At 36.6% G+C, this 22,775-nt stretch overlaps 2 protein-coding genes across 2 annotated transcripts; both read right to left on the bottom strand.

Annotated features, from left to right (window-relative positions):
* Nucleotides 1–773: 773 nt before the first annotated feature.
* On the bottom strand, nucleotides 774–3,300 carry LOC108672873. The gene is made up of 2 exons (XM_018160628.2): nucleotides 3,164–3,300; nucleotides 774–2,251 (listed from the first exon to the last, which is right to left on the bottom strand). Exons 1-2 carry the CDS (start codon nucleotides 3,176–3,178, stop codon nucleotides 1,358–1,360), a joined length of 909 nt encoding a protein of 302 aa, XP_018016117.1. The 5' UTR covers nucleotides 3,179–3,300; the 3' UTR covers nucleotides 774–1,357.
* Nucleotides 3,301–18,456: 15,156 nt separating this feature from the next.
* Nucleotides 18,457–19,490, bottom strand: LOC108672872 (collagen alpha-2(I) chain-like). The gene is made up of 2 exons (XM_018160627.1): nucleotides 19,332–19,490; nucleotides 18,457–19,284 (listed from the first exon to the last, which is right to left on the bottom strand). The coding sequence occupies exons 1-2, from the start codon at nucleotides 19,488–19,490 to the stop codon at nucleotides 18,457–18,459; spliced, it is 987 nt and encodes a 328-aa protein (XP_018016116.1).
* Nucleotides 19,491–22,775: the final 3,285 nt, after the last annotated feature.

Below are 22,775 nucleotides of genomic sequence, written 5' to 3' on the forward strand. Positions count from 1 at the left end.
ATGCACGGAAGAAATTGTAAATTTTATTGCAGATAGTCGTTGTTAGAGCTCGGCCACATTTGACTCAACATCAAAATTGTATGCGCGTAACTATTTTGTTTCTGATTTTTAAACGTGGAAACGAGTTGTAGGTGTGGGTGCAGACACGGAAAAACGCCCCTGGACAGGATTAAGCAGAGCGAGTCTGGCGGTAACCATGCATGTGTAAGCAGATATCATGGCTCTAAATGCAAGTGGAAATCATCCCTGCCACTTGCATCTTGAAAACTCCCTCCGACATGTTGATAAGTAGTCTTTCATTTTATATGCCACTGTTGTAGTAACATTGAGAAAACAAAAACAATTATCATAGTAACCACCAAACAATTAACGAATTCAAATGAACGCAGATTAAACTATCCCAGAAATTTATCGATTTGAAGCTATATGGACCTGTGACTAAATCATTGTCAGGACCGCATACAATTCTTTGTAGCCTGGAAGATGATGCGCGAGAACTATTCTCAGACAATTGGGGGCGAGAAAGATTATACGGTGGTGAAGCTGTGGTACATGGCCGCAATAAATTAAAGGGAGGGGGAATAACCAATGACAGCCCTCTGAAATGTTCAACTCCAATGTGCTGATGAGAAGTTGAGGCGTATGCGTTCAAGACTTACAGAAATGAGGAATTAAAACGCAAGCCTGGTAGCGGGTACGCTGAAAATTGCATCAATAATAAGTCATTAAAAGCCGAGCATCATCAATTCGTCAGGGGTAAGGAAAGCACTATCTCAGGTTCTCGTGTCTATTTAAATTAGTTGCCTTCATACATCACCCGAACATTTAAAACTACACTGTGCAAGATTCGAAAAAAGTTTCAACAATTTCAAATCTATCATCTTTGCCGGAAGGACCCAGAAGTTACATATTCTCCAATCTATTGATAAAAATTCACTGAAACGTGTAAGACCACCGGCATATTAATACTGAATCTTCTTATAAAAGTTCAAATAGTAGACAATCAATGAGAAACTACCTAAAATCATAATATTTAAAATCAACAACCATCACTACGACGATGATTGTATAACAGCGCATGCTGTCACATTGTAATAGGCGATGTAAATTCAGACAGTTAATTAGTACAATTTGGATATGAATTATTAAAATAGCTTGACGCGGAAAATAATTGGAAGGCGTTTTATCCAGATGCCGACATTTCAAGCTACTTGAACCTGTAGCAGCTGACAAGAGTTACCTACATTTAAAGATCAGCAAGGCAAAATTTAATTATAAAAATTTTAATAAAATCCAAATACTCTAAACAAGAGAAGTCTCTTATTAAAGTTACTAACGAAGGTTAATTACGACACCTTTATGTGTCGGCTACATTAAAACTGAAGTGGAGGGCGTTATAAGTCACAACAAGAATAAAAACTACTAAGTAAGGCGTAGTAAGGTTGACGCATTCAAAGTTCATCCTAGAAGTGACAACAGTTTTCAGATCTTCCATTAGGAACATCCGTGCTTCCTCTAACCGTTGCTCCAATCCTTCCCTATTTTCAAATAATCTATAAACCAATGAAAAGTGATGGTACACGAGTCTCATTATAGTTGTTCGTTCATACCGGTTCAGAACCACTGCAGCGGCGTCAATATTAGGGCACGATCGCTCTATTTCTTGTACCAAGAATCTTAATATTTGCCTGAACGTTTTCCATGACGCGGTTGCCAAAAGCTCTTTGTCAGCAGGGATGACCTGATCATTATTAGACCTGAAGATCATTCTCGTGTTCTCAATTACATTTAGAAAGTTGGCGATATCAACAACACTAAGGTTTACGATGAAAGAAGAAACTTCTTTGAACTTTATGTCAACCAGAATGTTAGTGTGAGTTGTGTTGTTGGCCGAATAACCAGGTAGAAGATAGTGCAATGTTGCGTATAGGCGATTTGTCGACTCTGTGACAAGGCGATTGTAAGTTCTATCAATTGATAAAGTGGTAGTTAAATGCCTTAGGTTAATTACCGTCTTACTTCCATAAGGCTGAATCGTGTAATTTTGAAAGTCTACTTTAGCTGCCGTCAGATCAATCCCCGATACGTGTATCTTCATACTCGTCCCAATGACCGCCGGATGACAGCATGCAGCGAAGTACAAAGTGAGGCTGTTTTTGTCGTAATGTGAAAACAGAAGAGGATTCTTGCTTTTGTACCCGTCCAGTACTTCGCGGTCCGAGATCATGTCTTGGTCAGTGTACTTAGAAATCTGAACAGGGAAAAAATTAGTCACGAGTTTACTAGAATGTTCAAAGATTATACATACAATTTTCTGATTAGACATCATTCCATCAACAAATCTAATCAACTACGTGAATTTCGAAAACTCGATTTGAAGAATGTACAGAATAGTGAAGAAGACTCAATTTAAACACTATATAAAATTTCAAACCAGAAATGGTTTCCTCAACGTATGTTCGGCAACGATGTCGTGCACCGTGACTAAAGGTGCTTTGTACACGGAGACAGTACTGGCGGCAAGTAGATCAGAAAAGTGCCAAATGTCTGCCCCTTGGTGTCTATCTCGCAAATAAGCTCAGACACGAGCTTTAGGGCCTCCGTGCCGGTAACGACTAGGTTTCGGCACGGCGGCATCTTAAACTTGCCTCGTGTCTAAGCTTACCTGCGGGATAGACACCAAGCGGCAGACATTCGACACTTTTCTGATCTACTAGCCGCCAGTACTGTCCCCATGTAAAAGCACATTTAGCTTCCATTTAATGCGGGTCAAATTAATAGTACGTTTGATTGTCAGGATCCATTCCACAAGGATAAAATTTTCTTTCAACACAAGTATTTTGCTTCAAGGAGTCAATAAACTGTCAGCAAGTTCGAGGTAAGACTCTACGCTTTTTAGGTTGTGATACTCTTTATTAGTTTGGTACTCGAAGCATTGTAACAATGCTTTTTACACTCCAACAAATTTCCTATCATATGCAGAATAATCAATTCAATTTGAATTGGAAACCAAAGAATTTAACAGCATGGCTTTGCAAAGCCAGCACAGGGACGAGGAATTTTTAAATGTGACTTGCTAAAGTAGGAGTGTCTTTTCTTGGAGATAACACTGTACGCAGAAAAATTCTTTCAATTTTTCACGCAGAACAGAATACTAACTCACCGCTGATTGCTCCATGCTGTAGGGTTCGGTTAGTCGTGTCGAATCAAACTTTACTTAATCCACTAACTTTTACGTCTATATAAACTATTCTATTTAATATATATTGAAAATTACTATAGTTAATTTCGAGCATAAAATTAATAAAATATCTAGAAAAAGAAAAAATTCTTGCATTCGCACGATTAGGTGGCCATAAATCAATTCTATCACATATTCTCTCCTACCCTTCGGAAAAAAACTTCCTTCACAATCGGTAAATGTATATAATTTAATCATTCATCCTCTTATTCCTCCCATTCACCATGATTTGCAAATGCCACATATTAGAGTAAAATCAGAAGTTTTCAACTCGACGAAATCAATAAACTGACATGACTAGGTAAATTAACCATCGCCTACTTCCAAAAGCTGCTTGAATCATCACTGATGAATAACTGATAATGTATTCAATATGAATTAAAATTTAATTCACCATACATGCACTCTTAAGTAGCAGATTTCCAGGATGTCTATCTCAGCCTCAGGCCACTGAATCCCAGGCCTACACATTGATCAATAGTATATATTTTCTATACTAGATACAGTAAACAAATTTAGAATTCCAAGAGGACTACAGCATAATTGATAATCATGCGCAAAGAACAGCTTCTTAAAATCTTAAATTCAACTGATTTCGCAAAATAGGCAACACTAAACGAACAAATGTAAGTATTGCATACACGTGAGGTGGCAGGTCCACCTCGCGCACGCAAATCACCACCCGCTTTCTTCAACTTCTAGTTGAAGTTTTAAGGAAGCTTGGACGACGCGTCCATGTAGCCCAGAAACTTGAAGCAGTCGCGCGTGCAGTACAATATGCAGCACCAACGTCGATCTCACGGCTGGCTCTGTAGTCGGCTATCCGCAACCACCTTGATTGGGTCATAGGTGGTGTCTCTCTTTTTCTACAACGGATTATCAAATATTGCCATGTATATTAATTAAACTGTTATTCCTAGCACGCGAATTAGAAGAAAATAATTACGAAACCTTATAAATTTAATTAACGCTGGCAAGCACATTTGTTTCAACTCAAATTTAAATTATTAACCCAGTTAATGAATATCTTCTACCGATACTTTTTGCGCGATTCAAATCTATGATTTAATATATTAAAAATTTTCCCAATTAGCCCCTCTTTATAGACCTGCAGAAGTCTTATCATCGTTCCCTACGTCCAAAGAGAGACCCATAATATTTTTATAATGGAAGTGGCAATACGATCACATGTTAGCCCGAATCACAAATTTATCGAGAATTTAATACCGAAGAAATTTTTCATTCGATAAGTTGAAATTTTGAGTTTACATTCGTGTCTATTTTTCCGTAGCTATGCTATTTATTAATAATTTTAGCTGAACTTTCAACGTAAATTTTTGTTCCCTTGTTCATAAAAATTTGAACCTATGAAGGAGCTGCTAATCGATAACTTTTTATAACAAATATTGATAAAACCTCTTGCCAATACGTAAATAAGGGTAACCATTCGATAAAGTCAGTTTAAACCTATTAATTGATAAATTCGAAAGAGAGTACAACTATACCTACTGGTTTTTCAATTATTACTTTACGCGAAAACGCGCCCATTTCGTCTATCATCTGTTTATATACTGTATATATACCGAAGCCTACACTAGCTGTTAGAAAAAAACGGTCGGTCCGGCGTTTTAGTAGCCGGTCGTAACGTGAAATGAAGCCTAGTCAACGTTTGTTTTTCAGAAGTGTACATATGAAATACGAACAATCATGGTCGAATTTCACGGGACGGCCTGCCGCTAAAACACCGGTACTGCCGATATTTAATTTTTTTCCGAACAGCGTACATTGATGCGATACTCTAAATAAATATCAGCTTCTGGACGAACAATCGTTTGGTGCTTCAAGGTAGACAGGAATTTTCTTTCCGTCAATTGCTTGGATCTGAGCGCAGATCAGTTTGGCATCAAACTTGTGACTTCAAACTGCTGAACTCATTTCCTTGTAGCGCATCTTGACTGAAAAAGTATAACTCAGTACTCACTGCAGTAAGTGACAGAGAGCGCATTTTCTCGTCGACGAAAACGTGAAGTCACGGACGGACAAACAGACAGACGGAAATGACGAGCACAATAGCTCCTTTTTTCCATATAAATGAGAAAATGCGCTAAAAATAGATACGTAAGGGGAGCGTCAGAATAAAAAAATTTAATTACTGACGTATCATTTTGAAACTTGGTAATCATATGTAAAACAGAAATCTGAGACTTTTGTTCATGCGAATTTTTTGAAAAAATGAAAGAAAACGTGACATTAAAAAAACGCAAAAAAGGGGGGCATTGCATGTAAAATAACTACCTCCTCATTCAACTAACGTGCTACAACATCGAGAGACTTATCATTTGATTCGTAAAAACCATATCTATAGCAATTGACCGACAATTTTTTCCAAATCTTTTTTAGGGTGGGGGCGGATTTTAGATTTTTCCCAATTTATGCCCCCCCCCGTTTTTTCAATATATAATTCAACCTATAACGAAATAAAAAAAGTGACCGAATGCTCGCTAGATTTTTTAAAGAATCGAATGGTAGGTATATCTCTCAATACTGTAGCTTGAAAAATCCTAGGAATTGATAAATTTTTAAGAAGTTATTTTTTAAATTTTAATTGTTCAGGAGAGCCCTGCAAATAAGTATCTCTGCAAATAAGTAAAATTTATCGAAAAAATAATAAAATCTCAAAAAATTGCTAGATACCGCAGCCCCAGCTTTCCTATTACCAATTACTCGTATTGAGGATACCATGCATCGCGCGTCTTTAGACTTATTACTGTCAAGTTTAATGCGAATAATAAGCTATAAATGCGATTTTCCTGATATATATATTCCGATTAAATGGTCATTTTAAAAAAGTTCAAAACGGCCTAGCGCAAAAAGTCTTGCATGTACATCATTGGTATTTGCTTTATTGAACGCGTCTTGTTTGTAGCTTTCAAATGAGTTCAAACATTTTGCAATTAAAGCGAATAATGATCTATAAATACCGTTTTTAAAATAAAAATTGTTAAAAATGGTTACAAAATAGTCATTTTATAATAGTTAAAATCAGCATAACGCAAAAAATATTGCATGTAAATCCAAGGTTGTTTCCTCATTGAACGCGTCTCGTATGCATCCTTCAAACGAGTGCAAACACTTTGCAATTAACGCGAGTAATAATCCATAAATACAGATTTAATTAAAGAAATATTTATAAACAATAGTTATAAAATGTTGACTTAATAAATGTTTTAAATGGCCTCACGAAAAAGCATGAAAGCTACACCACCACGATTTGTTGCAGCCGCTTTGTAATAATTCTCCCTATAAAATGAGATGAAAACACAGAAAATGTAATTCCTTCGTTTTTTATCCAGACGCTTCTCTTAAATAGGACAAACCCACACGGTTGCACAACAGGAACAATTCGCCTCATGGATGTGGTTTATCGAAACAGTATATAACCGAGAGGTAAGTTTACATCGACATCTCTATCCTAATTAATTTAATACATTCATTTTACGCTGTACACAATAACTCAAGATAGATCACAACAAAGCTGCATGAAAAAATATCCACGCTGAAATGCAGAGACAATATCATGTTTCAACTCCAGCATAGCAACACTTAGTTAGAAAGCCCTCGATCAGATTGCAGAGCGAACATTAGGATTGTGCAAAATTTACAGCATGTCGATGGAAGCAGAACGTGTATAATGTATTTACTAGCTTGCAATAGTTGCAAGCCACTCCGAGGGAGGTCATAACAGTCAAACAGTTTGTCAAGTCCACATAGAGACTATAAAAGTGACTCAGTTGTTGCTTAGTTAAAAAATTCTCTAATATCTTAGGGAAAATGTCGGTACGCAAGGTCCTATGTACAGAGGTCAATACCGATGGAAAGTTGTAAATGGTAAGGTGGAATCAAATATTGTTCAATCGATAATTTCCTGCATGGAATACTGTTATAGTCGAGCTCAATTAGAAGAATAACATGCGAAGCAATTATATGACCTGACAGTTGTTTTTTTGAGTTCCACTTCTAGTGTGTTCCACTTGGCAAGTGTAAGGATGCAATTTTTCGAAAAGAGTATTCATCAGAAAATTTCCGCCCTGATGCTGATTTTCATATTATTTATGGAATGAATTATGAGCATCTTTCGGGCATCTACAGAAACGTAGATCAGGAGTAATTAAGAAAAGAATGCAGAATCTCTTTCGGTGTGAATTCTAAATGGTAAGAACAGTGGACTTAAAGTAGGGAAGTTTCCAATTTTATGCAAAAATTTTACAGTAAAACAGAATACTCAACTTGTAAGACGCAAGATATTTTATAGCTGGATCGTAATATGATTGAACACTTCAATCCAGCTATAAAATATTTCAATGATATGATTGAACACTTCAATAGGCTGCAGGTCACTTTGGCGCAGATGTTACGGCTTCATGCCTACGAGACTGATGAGAGGATGGATTCTCCTGTCAGAAGCCTTCCAAGGCAGGAGTTCTGGGAGCCCTCATTAATTTAGACGACGAGGCTGCACGGAGAGGAAGCCTAGCAGAGTTCGGGACTCAGAGCCCCGAAATCTACAAGCTGGACGCAAGTAAATGCTCTCTATGGAAGTATATTAACTTTGTACTGTAGGTAGGAAATAATTTAAGCTGCCTAATGCCTTGCTGGGCAGAAACTAATGGACTTCCAGTGCAGGCGGCGTTGTTATAGCTGCCGGAGATGTCGTGATGTGCAGTGCACAATAGACTCCGAGAAATTGTTGTATAACGTCTTCCTGTTTCAGAAGCTACGGTTTGCTTGACCAAAGACTTGCTAAAATGAGAGTATTCCTGCATTTAAAGCCACTGTAGTTAATTAGAAACTTCATCCTCATCAAAAGAATGTTGATTTTTTCTGTTACGTAATAGGAGCGTGTTTTCAACTATCATTGGAAGAATCTTTAATGGTAATTGAAATAATTCAAATTATTACCACAATGCAGTAAGAAACTAAAAAAAATACTCGCGACCATGTCTTCGTGGAAGAGTTTATTCTCAAACTTATTTTAGTTTAGTATCGACGTCTGCGTGGGGACCTCATTGAAGCATACAAGTATGCTCATGGCTTATACAAGGTCCCAGAAGGTTTACTAGAATTTGAAACAAGAACCAACACCAGGGGCCACGGCTATAAACTAAAAAAACTGCGTTGTAACACATCTATGCGACAACATTTCTTCTCGCTTCGAGTCACCGACATGTGGAACAGCCTCCCTGATAGCATCGTTGACGCTCCGAGTATGAACGCCTTCAAAAACAGACTATACGAAGCTATGCAGGAGCATATGTTCAGTCTTAAAATGCCTAGTAAATTACGGACCAGGCAATAAGTCCAGCAGCTATCTCAATCAATCGTTGAAAAATATGGAAAGATCGGGTTGCAATTAAAGGCCGGATCCCTTGTGAGTCAAGCCACGAAAAATTCAAGAATCAGCAACGGGCCATGGGCCTATTTCTTCAATGCCGACACATCTATTCTATTCTTTTCTATATAGAGTTTATTCTACATCACATTAGTTAAATTATATGAATAAATAAATGGCTATGACAAGCGTTTTGAGGACCATCCCATTCAAACTATCACTAATACCCAAATAAAAATTAAGGGTGGTGCACCGATGATTATAGGTGGCAATAGCAGTTTATAGGTGGCGTAACTGTGGGTGGCCAGATCTGTCAAAAAATGACAATAAAACATCAATAAATCGAGAGGGTGGCGGGTATAGGTGGCAGTCATCGATGAATCATTGATGAAGTATAGGGTCTTAATAAACGGTAGCGCATTGCAGGCAACGTCACATCCCGGCCTCGACAAAAACATCAGAGGTTCAAACACGAAGAAAGGGAAAATGTTAATCCTTATCCTCTTGATCGAAGTATGTCATCGTTTCATTAGACATATTAGCTTTTTATTTTCAATATTTCTTATATTTATTTAATTAAATGAAAAATTGCGGAAACTATTTCTAATGTTTATTTGTACTAGTTCACTAATGTTTACTTTAGGACTTCATTATATTATTTTTACCTATTTTATAACATACACATTGTATAAAACCATTTTATTTTCCAAAATCTCTCAGCAAATTCTCATCACGAGTGCAGTCTAATTTAACTTTTGACTTACAGTTTCTATCATGTGAAACTGTATTTCTAAACTTAAATTATTCGGAAACAATCATTTTTTTGGAGTCACTGAAAGTTTTTAATAAGAGGCTGAGGGCTAATTTTCAAACAGTTCAGCTGTGTGTCCCTACATTACATTACCCAAGCATTAACCGTCTTCAATGCTATTCGTACCTAAATGGTTGGTAATGTGAGTTACCGTCAATAGACAAAGATTTAAGTTGTATGAACGTTTCAAAGCTCAATTTTTTAATCTTATATTACAATTAAGAAGATTTACATTTTTTGTTGCTACTCAGCAGTTCGACATTCTTCGCGCCATGTATATTCGACGATAATGTTTATGTTTCCGAAGCATCAACAAATTTCTATCTAACTAAACTCCTCGTGGCTGGGATAACAATACGAGTCTTATATTTTAATACAAAAAGTCATACAAGGTCCCATACAAAGTATTAAATGGTTATTTAATCAAATAATAGTCTTATTAATACTTTGATTGAGGATTACATGTTACTGATGCTTCGTTCGGCCATTCTGAAATTAATGATTCACGACATGGTTTTCTTGACGTACAATTAGTAAGTAAACTTGTTGCCGAATTCAAATCGATTATATAACTTGATTACTTATAAATTTTTATTATTTCAAGCGAAATTTGATGGTAAATTTTTACATGGCTATAATGAATGTACGTTCACTTAAATGGGTGCGTCTGTACACTGATGTTACTCTCCCTCCAGCTGTATGACCCCAGTAAGATGAAAAATCCCAAATGAAATCAACCCATTTCATAAATAGTAATATGTGGAACAAATACACTAATTATCGAGAATTTCTACCATATTCAAGGAAAATTTATGACTTAACTTATCGCATTAAATAATTCCGTTCCTGCCGCTGATGTCTTCTGTATATGAAGCGATATTTGCGAGTTTTCGGTCCGGTGCAAGATTTAACTGGAATTTGTAACGCGATAAAATATTCTACACTCTTTTTTACCTTTTACCGCGTTTCCAAATATTGTATTCATAAATTTTTGGCTCTACAACAGTTTATACTCCGATTATACTCCAGTTGTGATTATACTTGTGGGTTTAACTGGACCAAACACTCACAATCTCAATGAAAACGCGCAATCTCAACGAACTTTGTACCGTTCACAATCAGAATATTTCTACAAAATTTTATCTTTTAACAATTTGAATTAGATTATAGATAAGAGTTGATCTGAATTAATTTGCCTTTAGAAGGAAGAAATCAAACTGAAAATTCGAAAACTTTCCAGAAACTTCTTTCATGAGGAAAATTTCGTGTTGAACCAGTACATGTCAAATATCTATCAATACAGTTCAAATATCTGTTAAGCATAATCAATTTAAAGTCAATACAATGGTAGTGCAATCATATCAAGTATGAACTAAGAAGATGGTTTAAAACATTAAATACAATTTCCACTATTAGTGCATATCAAATTGCATTGCCTTAAATAAAAGTAATATCAATTTACTGAATGCGTAATTGAATAAATTCATCATCAAGAGGCAATAAAGCATATCAATATTTTCAGTCAATTGAAGTAAGAAAATAAATAATCCAAATCGGTCGGAATATTTCAAATTTGAACAAAGTCTCACCTGTACAGAGTTCGTTGAGATTGGAACTCATATGTAACACGGAATATAAAAATTACTGTAATGAGCCATCGCTTATGTACACGATCAGCTGTGTTTCAGTAAGCAGGAATTTAAAATGCAACTAAAAATAAAATACGAACGACGGAAGCAAGGCAAATGAAAATGAATGAAAATAACCGTGATAACATAAATGCTTGATCGATGGATGTTAAATAAAATGTTCAATGAAATTATACTCTTTAAACTTTTCCAATCGAGTGTTACCTTACAATTACCAAGCCATCGAGTAGAGAAATTCAAATACTGCAAAAACACGACTAACATATTAGAGTCTCGAAACGATTGTGCATTAAACTTTCACCATCTATGTGGGTGGCTTTTCACAGAAATTACAAGCTTAAAAAAAAAACGAATTTAAGGGAAAAAATTTCCTTGAATGATTTTTTCCAAATTTGCGACGTAATAGAAATATTCCGTCAAAAATCTTTCTAATTAATCATCTCTTCAAATTTGTTAATTAAGCGACAAACTTATTTAAAGTAAATTTTGTGATGATCAATAAACTTCAAATTTTCAAATCGAATCCAAAAATTATTTCTGTATTTTAAACGGATTTTCAACACAGGAACGAACGCAAGCATATATATCATTCCCTTGAAAGACTGGAATACGAATGCTAAAAAAATTGAAGTGTAATTTTCATAAATAATTATTCCTGTCAAGGAACCGAGTCATAGATCTAATATGAAATCTCAAATTTAATTGAAAATTAAATTAAAGAGTTATATTTGGCGTGATAATTCGCCTGAAATCACTGTTAACATGAAAAGTTAACATGAAACATAATTACTATTAACATATTAGTTACCATAGAAAGTTTAGTGTTACCATAAAAATTGATCAATATATTTTGAATGGATATATAACTCTGTGTATTATTCAACCCTAATTTTGATCGATTTTTAGAATGGAAACAAATTGGAATGATTGAATAAACCAAACTTAGTGTTAAAGCATGACGCTATTTTCTTGCATTCTATCAGGAATTTCATCGCATCGATTACCTACACTAATAATAACATCCGATTAAATAAATTATTGATTTATTTTCATATAAATAACCTGAAGCTCATGAGAGGTGCTGTACTATCAGCGAACGGGTCCGTAATTATCAATATTAATAATATCTGCTGAATTATCAGCGTACGGATCACAATTGTCTATATTAATATTATCTGCTGAATCATCAGTGTGCGGGTCCGAATTATCAATATTAATATTTTTTACTAAATTATCAGCGTAATGCTCATAATTATTAATATTCATATTTTCTACTGAATTATCAGCGTACGGATCCTAATTATAAATTTTAATATTATCCGCTAAATTATTAGCGTAAGGATCCGAATTATCAATGTTATTATTATCTACTGAATTATCAGCGTAAGGGTCCACAATTCACTCGATAATTTTACTTAGTGCAAAGCTTGCTCCCTACAACATCACTCTATTCTGTTGGTCCTGGACTCTACGCTTGCTCATAGTGTCATGAAAATTATTGTTCAATTTTAAATGATAGGCAGCTTGTGCCGGGGCCAGAGCATCATCGAAGCTGATGACTGAGGATTTATCACCTGATTATTACGGAAGGTGATGCATGAGGATTTATCACCTGATCATCACCTGAGCAGGTGCCTGCATTCATCACCCGCTCATCACCTGAGCTGATGCCTGAGCATAAATTGCTTACGGATCACCTGTGCTGTTTCCTGAACTTAATTCACCTGGCGACCACTTGAGCTGTCGCACCCGATCGAATTCAATGATTTTAAATGATTCTGGAGTCACACGAGTCCGGCATAAATATGACACCCTAAGTTCAAAGAAACTAATAATGCCAAACTACCCGCAGCAATTTTTTATGATGAATCACATGTATGCTCTTCAAAAATATAATATTCAATCGTTTCTTCCAAACATTTTTATGCAATTTCCTCATTAATTCGAAATTATGCTCTATAAATTTTTTTAATGGTTCTTCCACCTATAAGGTATGGGACTCAATCGTACATTGAAATGCCTGTAGGCCTAGCTGGGAAGGTCAGGCTTCAAGCTTGGGAAATAATTTATTTATCCTAATTCCCACCAATTCCATATGTGGGTCAACATTAATTTATTACTACGCATGTTTTCATTCATCCATTTCAGGAGCAAAAGATGATTTAGGATGAGTGAAGAATTTTTTAATCTTTTTTAAAATTATGTCCTTCAAGGAGTTTTTTTCTTAAGGTGGGTATGAACCGTATGATTTATTATGTTATAGTTATTTTCGAATCTCATGGTACATGAAAGTAAATTTAATCGTTTATTTTAAACATTGTTATGCAATTTCCTCATAAAATCGAAATTATATATGCTCTATGAATTTTTTAATGGTTCTTCCACGTATAAGGTATGGGATCCAATAGTACATTGAAATGCCTACAGGCCTAAGAAGGTCAGGCTTCAAGCTTAGCAAATAATTTATTTATCCTAATTCCAACCAATTCCATATGTAGTTCAACATTAATTTATTGCTACGCATGTTTTCATGCGTTCATTTCAGGAGCAGAAGATGGTTTAGGATGAGTGAAGAATTTTGTAAACTTTTTCAAAAGTATATCCTTCAAGGAGTTTTTGTTATTAAGGTGGGTATGATCCATTATATTGCAGTTATTTTCGAATCTCATAGTACATGAAAGCAATTTTTATCACCCAGAAATATAAACGGGTCATAGTTTGCAAATCGTGACTCCTTCTTATCCACCTCATGAGCAGAGCACCTCCACCTCTGCTGCACCTTCAGCCCGGCCATACTTGTTAGGATGACTCGATGGTTAGGATGATAAGGACAAAAATATAACTCAGTACTCACTGCAGTGAGTGACAGAGAGCGCATTTTCCCGTCGACGAAAACGTGAAGTCACGGACGGACGGACAGACGGACATGGCGAGCGCAATAGTACATTTTTTTCATAAATGAGAAAATGCGCTTAAAAGCATCGCTTTTTGGATAAAGTCTCACTCAATTTTTTGGGTGTACGATATAAACCGACACATGCATTCGAATTAATCGAGCTTTTTGTGTGTGTTGCGAGAATAAAATTGTTCGTTTTTTCTTTAAGTTTGTGAGCGGCAGCAATGTTGCTCTGGAGATTCGTTGATCCAGGACCGACCCAAGTTCTGACCGCAAAATGTCCATAAACTTTGGCCGCACAATCTAGTAGGAAACGAAACTTTGGAAGTCAATTTAAGTGTGTGAAGAAATTCTGTAAATTGTAGAGGCCGGGTTCGAAGAACGTAAATGCTTTCGAATATGTTTGATAGTTTTTGCAACTATAAAGTTGTTGATTTTTTATTCCTAGGTATTTTACAATTGAAATAATGTTCGATCTTGTGAATAGTGCAGCCTGTCAAAATGCAGTCAATAGTGTCATATACACGTTCAAATTTTAACACAATATGATAACCTGAGTATTGCTGTGATTTTTCGGTCCAGATTATCCGCTGAGTATTGCTAGTAAAGCTCCGGACTATGGACAAACTATTTAATTAGTAGGCTGTAATGAGGTGGTGGTGTATGTTCGACATAAATTTAACGATTGCTTGTAAATGGGCGCATATTCAAGCCACAATTCAGTAAAGATCATTTTTACTACATCAATGAATAAGATGCTAAGCAGTATTTATTTACAATGACAATTCTGCGGTGGACTCGGAAACAATTATTGAGATGATTAGAAAATTAAAGCATTTTTCATTTCATTTCATTTTCTTCGAAAAACTCCTGAAATTTTATCTGATTAAAGGAAAAAATAGTACCTATGAAATTATCTCTTTTCAGTTTTTAAATTACCTTCATCTTGATTGAGGTAAGAATTTTGAGCTCCAGGGGATAGTTCATTAAACCTCACAGCATTTATCCCTGACTTTTAAAAACTAGCCAATTATTTTATATTAGAGGATAATGAACAACATCGTGCTGAATGAATAACACATTTTTGCAAGAATAAGTGAGCAACATCTTGATTTGAAGGTTTATCGCAGAAGACTTTTATTCATGTCTATGGGCATCAGTGTACAAATATTATTAATAATATAATGTTATGATTATAATTATTTTGAATAAACTTCCGAAAACCATAAGTAAATCTAGTTCAAAGGATACGGAGTTCGAAATTTTCGAGAAGTTATTTCCTTTCGTTAAGAGGAAAATAAGACATTTTTCAGGAGCAATCAACCCATTTTCATGCTGGAACATCGTTAAATGCTGCATCGAAATTGACCATTACAACATTATGCAGATCTGAAAATTTCGTCTTTAAAATAATATACGTTTAATTATAATTATTAATGTAACTTCCAAATTAAACGCTCGTCTTCGCTGCTTCAGCAAATACATTTTGTTCCATATGCTAATCATGTCACAGCATACCTTACAATGTTGATTAGTGTTAAATTTCCAACCTCTTATAATTTGTTTTTAATGCATGTTCCTCCACATCGTAGCACACGCACTCTATTTTATAATATAGGCTTCTGTAAATAAATATTCTTTTACATCCATGACACTCACTCTTATTTTAATACGCTTGATTATGCGTATAACAGAGAGACATATGGTATATGATCCTACTCTATACTTCTGGTCGTTTGGATGAAATTCCGACAGCATTCGAACGCTCTTATAAAAGTTCAGTGCAGTATCAACTTACAATCTGTGATTCCTCACATTGAAATTTATTTGCTTTCAACGCTGCCTGGCATGTTAGTAAAGATCGAAAGAACTATAAGGGATTACGAAAAAACTTTACGGCGTTTTTATCATTTTTACAATATCACAGAGGTTAGATCGACGACTAGCCTATCTGTGGATGTGCGAAGCGGAGTGGCTCATGCTGTAGATCAGATTATTTAGTGATTGACTGGTTATAAAAATAAATAGAATATGGATTGGTCACGATTTTATGTAAGTTTTGAAAAGACAACCGATAATGTCGAGTTACAAATCAGTTGACTTCAAAGTCACAATTACGCCAAAATTCTGTGAGGCCTTCCCAGTCAAACACCGAAATATTTGACTTTCAGACTTCCAGGATTCCAATGTGAACTCTTTCATTGTAAGCCCTTGCACTATTTCGAAGAGGAAATATATTCTCCACTGGCGATGCATTATTCGCTCCTTCCTTCACCAGTAGACTGGACGAATAACTTACGTGCCAAAAAGCTAAATTTGTTGGCTCCATTCGACCTCTATAAGTTCAGAAAGAATTACCCTATAACTTATCCCTGCTGTGAGCACAAACAAAACAGCTGCAGAACATTACTGGGATAACAAATGAGGCAATACTTGGTNAGAGATCCAATTAAGAGATTAAGATTAAGATCGCATTTAATATTAGAACGCAATCTCATCATGAATAAGAAGTATATCATTGCTTCAGAGCTCTAAGAAGCATATCTGCTATGAACATCTCAAAAATACCAAGAAGCAAATAAAATGCGTCGTCTCTTATTTATGTTCGGCTTACGAAATTTGAGAGTTGCTGCTAGTCATACATTTTCTCACCTAATTCCAGAAGTCATGAGAAACTTAATGAGCCCTCACTGAGAAATTATGATAATTTGTGTCCATAAGTGGTGGTTTGTATGATGTAAGTAAATTTATTTCCACTACTAGAACATGCTGAAATAATAATAACCGATAATAATAAATAATTTTTCCGATAATTTAGGCTAATTTTTCCCGAAATATAGTTAAAGGAGCATGATTGGGTTCTTCAATCTAACGCAGTCTGATATCCTACTTGAGTGGTCGGAAATAGACGTACGTATTCCTGCACCAAAACACAGGCCTTGAGGCTAGGAAGAGTGGTCTCCTGGCTCCAACAGTACACTTATATGCATGGAGGATTGTGAATTATGAGACACACCCTGAGCTTGTGGTAGACCCTAAACAAACATAAGCTCCATAGAGCTTCTCGCGCTCTCTGCCGGTGCAGCGCAGATGAAGATTTAGTCGACTACCCGTACAATTGCCGCAAGTTTTCTCTACGAAATGCACGAAGCAACAACCCTAAGTCGAATGCGTTCATAAAATGAACTATTGAGAACATTTCAACGTTTGTATTAAGGGAACTCTGACGTATTTTTCATTTATTTCAGCGTGAGAAAATTTCAACATTTGGTGCTATGGAACACTGCTGTATTTTTCATTTATTTTCGAGCCATTATTTCGAGGCAGATCATTACATGGCGGACATTATTCAGCGCCTTAATTACAGTAACCGGCCAAATAACATCAGGTTCATTATCACCTATGCAGGAGAGTATGTATCAAAATAATTGAGTTAACACTGCAGTAGCGTTTTATTTCCATTCAAGAGCAACATTCTAATGAATTATATGCTCCTATCTGGGTTTATTCATTGCGCACGAAATAATATCCCGAGCGCAGTACGAACCATTCCGCGATAACCAAACAACTAAACGTTTCCACACCAAAAAATTAGTGATAGTTTTCCTTGAAAGGTTTTCAGTAATTGTAAACTTTTTTGCAATTACGGTTTTTGTTACCTCAAGGTCGGAAACTTGTACAAAATTTTTAATCTCGTTCTAGCTGCAAATTTTCTTATAATATCTTCGTTATCTTTGATACCAATATGGTAGTCACTGATTTTTTCCCCAATTTATATATAAATATGATACGGGGATATCTTTATATAGATTCAATTTGGTGCTTCCCATATATAGCCCTTTCTCTATTTATCGAGAGTTAAAATGGTTTAAGTAAACTTATAATTCATCATATTTTTTCATTTCAAGGAGAATAATTTTTAAGAAACGTATAAAGTTAGCAATATATATATTGCTATTTTTTAAGTTTCAGTATATGGACAATAAGACCATTCATTTTTCCGAATTCTCGTTTCCGCCCCTTCTAATGTTAGATCAAACCTTATTGAGAAGACTTTCTTTCGATTACCTGAATAGTGAACGAAACTACGTTCAGATCACTTCGCAAATTTTTTTATGGTTGAAATAAGATATACAGCAGAGATACAACTTTACAATTCGCTCCTCATCGTGTTCCTTTGAAAATATGAATGAAACAAATTAGTAAACCAGACTTTTAAAAACATTAAGCAGCGAAAGATTCCATCCAATATCACCCCGGTTGGCCGCTTTTAGTTAAAAAACGAGCAAATACGTAACTCACACATATACAGTACACAGTTACCTGCTGTAACCCTGATGCCGACATCAACACTGAGATCGACATCAGAAAGACCGACGAAACTACTGGGACCGCCATAAGCACATGAGACTGACATCAGCACCGGGACAGACGTCAAAACGCAGGGCGACATCACCACAGAGACCGACACTACCCCCGGACCAAATTTTTCCCACTGGGATCGACGTTACCACTGGGACCGACGTTAAAACTGGGACTGTGGTTAACATTGGGACCGAAATTACCACTGGAACCGACATTACCACTGGGACCGACGTTAACACTGGGACCGACCTTGACATTGGGACCGACGTTACCACTGGGACCAAAGTTAACCCTGTAACCGACGTTACCACTGGGACCAACGTTAACACTGGGACCGCCGTTAACACAGGAACCGAAGTTACCACTGGAACCGACGTTAACACTGGGACCGACGTTAAAACTGGGACTGTGGTTAACATTGGGACCGAAATTACCACTGGGACCGACATTACCACTGGGACCGACGTTAACACTGGGACCGCCGTTAACACAGGAACCGAAGTTACCACTGGAACCGACGTTAACACTGGGACCGACGTTAAAACTGGGACTGTGGTTAACATTGGGACCGAAATTACCACTGGGACCGACATTACCACTGGGACCGACGTTAACACTGGGACCGACCTTAACATTGGGACCGACGTTACCACTGGGACCAAAGTTAACCCTGTAACCGACGTTACCACTGGGACCAACGTTAACACTGGAACCGACGTTAAAACTGGGACCGACATTACCACTGGGACCGACGTTAACACTGGGACTGACATTACCACTGGGACCGACGTTAACACAGGAACCGAAGTTACCACTGGAACCGACGTTAACACTGGGACCGACGTTAACACTGGGACTGTCGTTAACACTGGGACCGATATTACCACTGGGACCGACGTTAACATTGAGACCAACGTTACCACTGGGACCGAACTGGGACCGACGTTAACACTGGGACCGACGTTACCACTGGGACCAACGTTAAGACTGGGACCGACGTTACCACTGGGACCGACGTTACCACTGGGACCGACGTTACCACTGGGACCGACGTTACCACTGGGACCGACGTTACCACTGGGACCGACACCAGCACTGAGGTCGTCATCACCACTCACACCGACATAACCACCGACCATATTACATGCTGCATGCTCTGTGCTCAATTATTTGGTTCGGGTAAATTAAATCCTAGAAATTATGCTCTAAGACGCCTATATCATTTGAGGCGAATCATTTGTTCTGCGAATATTCAGCAATAAAGGGAAAATTTGACAGACCGGATTTGGGTAATAACTAACATTTTCCTAATCGCAACATTTTGTAAACCAATGTTAATTATGAGAGTGCGGGATAATGAAAATCAATTTATTACATTGATTTTTTGCTTCAAGAATCAGATGTAATCTATTCAAAAAGATGTACATCAATTTTTAACAAACTGCTTGAGAAGAACATTCCTCTTTCTTTCGTGATAGTTCAAAGGTCTACATATGTATATCTACTTAGAAAGATTAAAAATATTAAGGCTGCAAGCCATTTACCAAATTGCTCTCAAGCCTATGAGCATTGAAGCCTACGAAGATTTCCGTCTCACAGTCTTGAGGGCTGAAGTAAAGTGCCCTTAGAATTAACTTAAGAACATTCCAGACCCTTTTACTGCCGTTCCCAGAATCAAAGCAAGCAAATCCTTTGAGAGTTTTTGAAAGCGTCGCATGAAGAGTTCTCTATGATGACTCCAGAGTTATGGTCATAGCAAGTCGCAGTCGCAGCTCAAGCTAGAGTTCTTTTATTCCAATGCATCAGAAAATCACAATAGTAAATGTTCAGCACTATTGTTGCCTGACTGACAGACTCACGGAATTTTGTCATGTTGAGAACTGTCGAATAACAACAAATACAATGCAAAGTTTTACGACAAATTTTCATATGTAGCTTTTTTGGTCATACCGTTAATGGAATCAAAGGACAAATTTAAGATATGGTTCCAATTTACACATATATTGCAAAATAACCAAAAGAATGCAAAGCACTTGCTTGCTGCATTTGATTATGCTCAACATTAAGTGCTGGAGCTTTCTGACGCTTTCATTACGAATTCAAACGAATAAATGTACAAAGTTTACATGGCGAGCTTAAACTAAAAGCTTTGACAAAGCCAAGCACTTGAGCAGATCAGGTCTGCATAAATGTTCCATGAAAAGATTGATGCGTTCTCTCTGATAAAACTCTTGGCAGGCAACGATATTGTTTCCTGCTGACTGATGCGTGAACTGTGATTGAAAACATCTCTATAACATAACAGAGGAGTCATTTATGAGGCCAACTCTAGTAGTTTCAATGATTCATTTAAATGACGAATAAAAGTTTATAGTTGTGTTGGATAACTAAAATTAACCCGCTTTTCTAGCTCATCCTAAGTTTTTTGTGACTAAATATCAAATGGTTACATAGGCGTCATAAATTTTAGGGATTTTTTCACAACTTGCGGTTTAGGCAATAATACTAGTTCAGTGTATTATTCAGCTTGAGTTGTTTCAACCGAGGTTTTAAAAATCGGAATTACTAATATTGAAAGTTCCAATAATTATTTATTAAAGAAAAATCAAGATTATCCCAATATGTCAGCACTTCAAGGCCAAGGCATTCACTGCATGGGGCCGCGTTCTTCTCGCGGCCGTTTTTGCTAGAATAATAATTTAGAGCGAAAACGTGAGGATGAGAACTGAGAAGAGCATTAATAATTAAGTTTGTAACTATGTCTCCTTGTACAATTTATTTAGAATATGTGTCAGGCGCTATATATTAAGCGCCAACTGAGGACCGTGATAAGTGACTTAAGTCGTGAGGGATGAGTGAGACATCATCTGTCTAGAGAACTTATCTGATACGGGGCGGTAATACATGAGAGTTACGACACAGGTATACGCTAAAACGTCGACCATTCTCGGAGTAATTTCAACACGAGTTAAATCGCGGAGCGGTCGTTAGCCGCCTTAATTACTAAGCTTGCCAGCCCTTTTATAAAATCACGGCTATCGCGTGATCTATCATGTGATATTGTCCAGACGCTGACTCAGGTCTGGTACTCTTCCATCATTCTCTATCACGTCTAGTGAATAATACGTCTTACAATGTTCAAATCTTATAATATAATTATAATGAATATAATGAGACGCCAGATTGACACCGAACATAGTAGAGATGTCATTTATGAGAGTGTTAAAAAACAAGTCAAAGCGAGAGGGTTAATTGCTTCAAATGTCATCTGATATATGCGGGGTATATTCGATGTGTAATCGTGACAGAACTCCTTCATAGGATCCAGTGCATTAAATATTTAATGTAGAACACCTACAGCGAAAGTCAAGGATTATTATGACCCTTATATGCCTGAAGTAATACACGATGCCCTGAAATACATGTAGTTTGTGTGCTCGAAGGCATCTTTTTTTCTAACTAGAACGTCAACCATTCTCGGAGTAATTCTAAAGCGAGTTAAATCGCGGTGCGGTCGTTATAGCGGTTTTAATTACTAAGCTTGCCAGCCCTTTAATAAAATCACGGCTATCATGTGATATTGTCCAGACGCTGACTCAGGTCTGGTACTCTTCCGTCATTCTCTGTTACGTCTAGTGAATAATGCGTCTCATTTAACATGTTCAAATCTTATAATTTAATTAAAATGAATACAATGAGACGCCACATTGACACCGGACATAGTAGAGAAGTCATATATGAGAGTGTTAAAAAACGAGTCAAAGCGAGAGGGTTAATTGCTTCAAATGTCATCTGATATATGCGGGGAATTTTCGATGTGTAATCGTTACAGAACTCCTTCATAGTGTCCAGTGCATTGAATATTTGATGTAGAACACATACAGCGAAACTCAAGGATTATTATGACCTTTATTTGCCTGAAGTAATACACGATGCCTTGAAATACATGTATTTTCTCTGCTCGAAGGCATTTTTTTCTACGGATTTAATTTTTGTACATGTTTGCCAGACTACCTGTAAGGTTTTTCATCTTTTTGAATGGTATGGAACACAATTTGTCGGTCCTCGGCTGAATTCAGGGTAAATTTCATGTAAAGGTATCGAATTTTAGCTTATTGCGTCTTTATTGTCACTCCAAAGTCCTGCTTATGCAATTGATTTCCATGGAATGCAATTGTCATAGTCGTTAATTATAATCATGGCTAAGTTTTACCGTTAGACTCCAATAAGGCTTTGGAAAGGAGCCCATCCTAATAGCCAGTTTGTTTGATCAACGAAAACTACTGATAGATGCCAAATGACATTCGTTCTCTTCTGAATAGAAGTAGCAACTTAGAACCCTCAAAATTCTCCTGATTTTAGACTTGAGCGACTAATTGGGATGCTAGGCTGTCTGAACTGGACATTTTTCGTAGGCAAATTTT

The sequence above is a fragment of the Hyalella azteca genome, unplaced genomic scaffold (assembly GCF_000764305.2).
Source record: "Hyalella azteca isolate HAZT.00-mixed unplaced genomic scaffold, Hazt_2.0.2 contig2988, whole genome shotgun sequence".
In the NCBI taxonomy this organism is placed as follows: Eukaryota; Metazoa; Arthropoda; class Malacostraca; order Amphipoda; family Hyalellidae; genus Hyalella; species Hyalella azteca.